At 32.4% G+C, this 7,292-nt stretch overlaps 1 protein-coding gene across 2 annotated transcripts in view; it reads right to left on the bottom strand.

Moving 5' to 3' along the window:
- Nucleotides 1-6,383, bottom strand: part of LOC106459299 (epidermal growth factor receptor-like) — a 161,709-nt gene extending 155,326 nt beyond the window's left edge. Inside the window, exon 1 of one of the 2 annotated variants that reach the window (XM_022385755.1) lies at nt 6,221-6,383. In XM_022385755.1, the coding sequence (XP_022241463.1) occupies nt 6,221-6,308 (88 nt within the window). In that variant the 5' untranslated portion in view covers nt 6,309-6,383. The remainder of the gene's footprint in view (nt 1-6,220) is intronic. The other variant, XM_022385757.1, reaches the window with a different exon arrangement.
- Between the last annotated feature and the right edge of the window lie 909 nt (nt 6,384-7,292).

Here is a 7,292-nt window from a genome sequence, read left to right as displayed (position 1 = left end):
TAAAAATGAAATGAAATCTCAACATACGGTGAAATTAATTACAATGGTTAGATGGTTTATTTGAGAATAAGGAATTCCAAAAATCAGCTAAAAATATCTGAAATTATGCTTAAGGTTGCGATAATTGCATCCATTACCAAGTTTTTATTTTTCAATATGTGAAGCATCTCTTAATCCAGAAAGTACCTATCTGCAGTACCAGTTTAAGAAAGTATAAGCTAATTAAGCTACAGCTTAGGTTCTCACAATATATGGCATTATGGGGCCTCACTTGACATAGCTTTTCAGTGTTGTAATGTCAAAACAAAAAATTAAATGCGAAATTTTTCGAGTTTTAATGTTTTTCTTTACTGATTTATTTCCAAATGTCTATTATTTTCTACCTATATAACTTCATAAGGAATATTTCAAGAAGAAGTAGAAATTTTATATACAGTATAGTTAACCTAAAGTTTCAATTAACAAAATTATTTCGCTATCGATTGTGGTATTTTACGTTTCAAGAATCGCTCAAGCTGTCAAATTTCTATTTTTACACAGCGATATTTTATTAAATCTTTGTTATCAGTTACTTTTTTAATTAGTGTTTTTTCTTCTCTTTTTGTATCGGGATTAATGTACAATAGCAACTAAGGTATCCAAGAGTGAAACTATGTGCATCGATCAGCGAAATATTTTGGTTTAAATTCATCCTTTAGAAATCAGTCACAACAACCAAATATCTCCTCTTCTCACCCAAAAGATAACACAACTGACAGCATGAGACTTTCAAACCGGAAACAGTTCAGGCCAAACCACAAGTAACAGCACTGTTTACTATAAGTTTACTCAGAGTTAACCTTGACCTGTTTATATAGAATAGTAAACAGTACAGGCCAAACCACAAGTAACAGCACTGTTCACTATAAGTTTACTCAGAGTTAACCTTGATCTGTTTATATATAATAGTAAACAGGCTTCTCTGTTATTAATCTGGGGCTGTAATAATCAGTAAAGGTTTTCAAAGATTCTGCTAAAATTTCATGAAGTAGAATGAGTCAGTTTTAGAAGATCTGGGAGGGGGTCTTTGGATGGCGGATAGACTATCAAAAGAAGGCTTGGAGTCGAGTTTACCTTTATTCAAATATGGAAAATTATAACGGAGAATTAGTATGTTTGCTCAAGTTGTGGTGGATTTGGTTTTGTTATTTATATTTTCAACATCTGACTTTGAAACGATTAATTAATTTAGCTAAGTTTTAAGTGTTCATGGAAGGCTACGGTTGTGAATCTTCAACCAATCATGTATGAAAATGTAAAACATATCTTATTCAAATATATAACGTACTAGCTTTGACACAAACGAATTACAGTATTTACTAATTACAATTCTCAATTTATAAGTGCTTTCTGACGGACTAAACAACACGTCAAAGCATGAACAGACTATCACGAAGTGGAACGAAGTCTCAGTAAAATATAGGATACACGCGTATAAAAATACAGTAGAACTTTATGACTCTCTATAAACATTTCAAATGTATCATTTAAACATTAATATTAATCGTGGTCTCCATATGCCCCTACAACCATGCATTTCCGCCATTTTTATTATTTTTGAATGCAAACACAAGTAACATAAATCATATATCAAAACATAAATGCAGAAAAGTGGGTAGAATTAACGTAAAAATAAACTACACTTTTCTAACAAAAATATCAGCACAAAGACTAGGAAACTAATTTTGACTCTTTTTTGGATTCTTTTCAGTTCTACACAGTCTTTATTTTCTTTCAAATGGATATGCTTCTTGGACATTACATTCTTGTTTAGATTGGACCCTCATTTAATTTGTGTATTGCCATGAAAAAGCACAACTATTTTTATTATAGTACTATTTAGCATTATTTTTTTTTTCAAAGATGTATTCTTTTCCTGGCTAATTCTGAAGACCTTCCCCAGTACCCACCAATATTTTTCAGATGTTTTGTTTCAATAGATTTTTCAGCATAGCAGTTCTCTTCAGTTTAATGGTCCAGGTGGTAATCTTTCCACTTTTTCACTACTTTGTCTAAATCCTGGTCATTAGGGAACACATAGCTTAGCTTCTGATACAGTAAATTGATAAGAACCACTGGCTTATCTCCTCGTGTCTCTTGGGTGGATTCAGACATTATAGATTCTTCAAGATTGACTTCTCAAGTGAGAAAATTTGCTGCATTTTAGTGACAACAGTCACATACAGCTATCTGAATTCATTCACAAACATTTTTTTGGTTATCTTCATTTATAAGGTATCTAGCTGTTAAGTGAATTTCTAGTTGATTATCACTCAGTTTGTTATTTCGTTCCTTTGCAAATAAAGTAAGTTATGTAAATAAATGAGGAGACTTAAACTCTTTTTAAAGTACAGAATAGAGCAGCGGGGAAACATACAGTGACACAAAAAGAGGACTTCCACAGTAAACTTTGGCTCCCTCAGAGAAATTACTACTTTCCACAGAAGTTAGTGCGAATATGAGCTGAAAGCGCCAAAACTGTATTCCCAATACACATTCTCACTATGTTTGGCCAATCACAAAAATGGACACTGGAATACGGAAATATTTGTTCTCCCACGTGACATTTACAAGGTTTGATATCCACATACACAAGATCGGGTAGAACACGCTGTTATTATCCCATGAAACAGCAGGTAAGTTATTTGATCAGGTAAACTACAAAGCAACATTAAACTAATTCAGTCTTAGCTTAACTAGACATGACCTCAACAGGATTTACGATGTTCCAAATCAAAACTTAAAAACTGATATTTAGAATGAATATCAAATACACACTATAAGAGAGTATGTAGTATTGCATATTACACTTACACCTGTAGCCAATTTTGTATCGAGTTTCATCAGTTTTTAGCAACCAGTTATGTGTAAAATTAGTAGTAATTTTCAGCATGATGAATTTTCTAACCCGCGTGTACTATCAGTTAGTCTGAGGAAAATTCACCGCCTACAACACGTACGTGCAAAATACATTATAAAAAGACACATAATTATATATCATTTCAAGATCTGTGGCATGAAAAAGATCAGCGTAAATCACATATGTTGACAGCGAACCGAAAAATGTAATAACCCTACTTACTACCTGGAAGAAAATATTTCCGACATTGGAAATATAGGACATTTCCAAAGCATAGAATGTGGAAGATACAGTACATCATAGCATTTTCATTTCCTTAAATCATTGACTAAATTTTATTAGTTACAATTAGGTCAGCGTGTAATTATTAATCGATCTGTATTATTTAGACAGGAAAGAATAATACAAATCATGTAAAGTAATAACTTGCACAGACCACAGTATTTAACTTTCCATAAAGATGCAACCCGGGGTGGATATGATCGGGAACGGCATTTAGTTAAATGAAAAAATCTGGATGTTGTTTGTATCAGAGGTGTCGCTAGCTGCTTAAAATATTCGAGGTGCGGGAATTTTCGTCGTTTCGGTATGATGTCGATCATAGTTTTCTATTCTGATTTTTCAAGACACCAACTGGGGATTCAGGTCACTAGTTTGTATTGGTAAAGAACTCAAAGCGCTCATCTTCTGCCATAAAAGACGTTCCATCGTTAAAACCCTCTAAATGCTTGTACTGTCGGAAAAATTTAAGCATGGCACATATCATGTGATTTTTTTCCCACTATTTGTATTTTACCAACAGTGCAGAAGAAAATTAAATGTGACCAATCTGACCACATTTTACGTTATAATCAATGCTTTCCTCAATGCGTCTAGGGTAGCAGTGGTTTGGGGCTACCATTTGACAGTTTTTGAAGCTTTTTGCATAGTACATTTGGAAACACTGAAATACAAACCATTGTTGAAGTAATTAGTCAATTATGGTATAGTTTGACATCTCTTGCACTTTAAGTGTTCGTCCAATCGCTTATTTCCTTGGTCAGTCACCAGTGGTTAGCTGAAACAATTTTTATTAATGGTAGATGTATTCCTTTTCGATTTCCACTGTCAATACACTTTGATGACAGAAGAAACAGTTTTTGTTAACGATAGTTCTGCAAGAGAAGCACCTAAAAGTATTTCACAATTAAACTTGGAGAAATTTCACCCTTACCCATTGTCTTGGAGACTAACCATGATATGGTTACATATCTGCATTTAAAATACTTAAACAGCACCAGTCACATCACACAATCAGTCTCTAGAACATTTATATAAATGAAGTCTCCTACTATTGTGACGTGATAGCGTCGCAATAGTGGTTTATCAGTGCGTAAATCCATAGAGATAAAGGCAAAGTAGCATTTCATTTTGGTTACAGCATACCTTAATGAATAGTACATGAAAATACGTGGTATCGCCTTATCACTAATGAATATCTGTTTGAAAGGAAACAGTTGCTTTCAACAATAGAGGTAGGTGTTATGTTAGAGGAAATTGAACTCATGTCCATTAGTGTTGAAACAAATAAGACGAAAATATCAACTTGAACACCAACTGTGAGAAATCTCGGTTTTTAATGCTCTACAACATAGTGCTAAATCAACGTATTATTTCTTACCTGTAATTTAGAAAGCAATGATTAAAAGTAAAATCTGTTAAACCTCAAGTTGTGTCCTTATAAAGAGTGCGTCTATTTCTATCAATAAGCCAGGAGTATATATCGATGATAACAATTTTACTCCTGTTCAACTTGGTAGTATCCATAAATCATTGGTGATTAACGATAGCACTACGTGATTGCGTTGTTGTCATTAGCTAACAGTTTTGTTCTTTTTTAACCCACAAATCCTGATATTTGAATTGGTTGAGCGAAGAATTTTACACGTATACACTTAGAAGCGACGTAATTACTATTCCCTGAAAAAGCGAAAAACAAACAAACTACACAATCCAAAATAGTAGTTGATTCTTCCCTAACATATTTTTATAAAGTTTTTTTTTACTCTCTCAGTTCCATCTTTGTAAAAATCCATAGACAAAATAAAACGTTTTTAAAGACAGCAGTTATTGTGAATAAAACAAAATGTTCATTGTGCCTTTCTCGTAGATTTTGAAGTTGTAACGAAATCAAACTAGAACATGAAATTTTTTAATCTTAGTAATATTATTCAACAACTTAATCAATACAAAGGAAAATGGTTTAAGTTGTATCTTTTCTATCTGGTTTATCAATAATGGCAGAGTAAGGATGTAGAAAGCACAAAAGGTCCTGGCCTTTGTATATGTCTGGATTGACGAAGGACGGCTTCAAGGGCCGCATCAGGACCATCAACCTCCAGGCGAAAATTATATAACAAAGTTGTAAATACAACTCATTTTAGTACCTATGAGGTTTAATTGCTTAATGTTTGTAAACTTTAATTGTATTATTCTGGTGTTTAATACCGCTAACTTTTTAAAAAGCTGTTATACATTTTGGTTAACGATTAGCGTGCATGCTTGATAAATGTCAGCATAATGAGGAGAATTATACAATATAATACATTCTTTGATAGACTGTTTAGGCAGAGTAATCATGATAAATTCTACAACTAAATAGCATTGAATACTTTTGCTCTCTGTGTTATTCAGGTTAATGAGGATACTTATATAACATAACAACTAATAAAATTATATAACACTGAATACTTCTGTTCTGTATGTATTAAACAACGTAATGAGGAGAATTATAAAATATAACACATACTACAACAACATAACATTGAATACTTTGGATCCATGTCTGTCAATCAGCGTAATGAAAGAGAAACTGCTATAGTGTAGATCTGGTTTGATGTATAATACTATTACTAGTATGTATATAGATATATATTTAATACAAAAATGTATCATAGTAGTTACACTAAATAATCCTCCTAAGTTTTTATCTAGCTTCTTATACCAGTATTTCTGATTTCTAAAATACCATATACATAATGGAAAAATATTATTTCTACGATTTTTATATATTGCTGTTTTCGTTAAATACAATTCACCTGAGTAAATGTACAAAAATACAGCTTTAGCCCCTGTACGTTTCACTCGATGAGATATACTACTATTTCGACCTTCACCTCATATAAACTTTAAGTTTAATATAGTGCTTTTGAGATTGTTGTTTTGAAATTTTGTCGAAAATATACATGGTAATAACATTAACACTACAGTCAGCATTTTTTAGCCTATATAGTAAATATTGAATAAAAACTTTTCAATCCAGTTAATTCAACTTTAGCTTACCTTTTTCCTTAAAGGCCAAAGAAATAGGTAATAGCATCAAAGCATACAGTAATATGAAAAAATAGAATAGAACTAGTCCAAGATACATCGTCAAAGACACTGTTTTAAACACAAGTACTAGTTACTTAGGCCTGTTCCACAACCGACCTATTATCTACAAGTTACAACAACGCATCAACAGGTACATTAAACACTTCAGAAAGCAACATGTAGCACAATCTTAATCAACGCTAAAGTTCGATCTATTCCAAACTATCACGAGCGATAACTATCAAGGGATCTGATTGGTTAATATTCTGATAAAAAATTAACTCTATTGAAAGCAGACGTTAATCACAAATGTCTGGTAAGTTCTCTTTTCTAATTGAATATTTAATTTTAAACGAATAATTTTACCTTAAAATTTTAAAGTGGGAAACATAGCAAAAATATTTCAAATAACCCTTCTCTTTCTTCCACCTGGAGAGAGTAACTGTAACAAATATAGAATTTAACAGAATTTAATATAGCTCTGTAGTTAGCCGTGATGTTTTATATTTTTTTGTCTGTAGTTAAGCCCAAAACTGCACAAATTAGCTATCTCACAGAAAAAGTACACCAATTATAGAAGTTTAGCTGAAGTACAATACGCATATTAGTTGCAAATATTACACGAAACTGAAATCCGCTATAGTTTCTTCAACAGTTCGTTTAAGGCTGACTCTCAATCAGTGTCTTACTGAGTACGTTTTCTTATTATTATTATTTTTTTTTAAAGAAGTTATACTACTATTTCGACCTTCACCTCATATCAAACACTTATGATTAGAAACTTGTGGTATCTCTCCGATAACCAGCCGAAAGGAGAAGATAGGCCCGCTAACAACAGGAGGTTATCAGATCTTGGGCTTGGATGTATATTTCGTTGGGACAGGTAAATCACAAAGAAAGAAATTCGATGGTGATCACTATTAACAAAATAAAAAAACAAAAGCAATACACTACTAAGACAGTACACAATAATACAATATAATGGGCCAGTGACGTAAGTACAAAAGATGCCCCCCCCTTCATAAATAGTAATTGGGCCCCA

This window comes from Limulus polyphemus, unplaced genomic scaffold, assembly GCF_000517525.1.
Source record: "Limulus polyphemus unplaced genomic scaffold, Limulus_polyphemus-2.1.2 Scaffold589, whole genome shotgun sequence".
Taxonomy (NCBI): domain Eukaryota; kingdom Metazoa; phylum Arthropoda; class Merostomata; order Xiphosura; family Limulidae; genus Limulus; species Limulus polyphemus.
The sequence above is the reverse complement of the archived record's forward strand: the minus strand, read 5'-3'. Positions and strand labels throughout refer to the sequence as shown.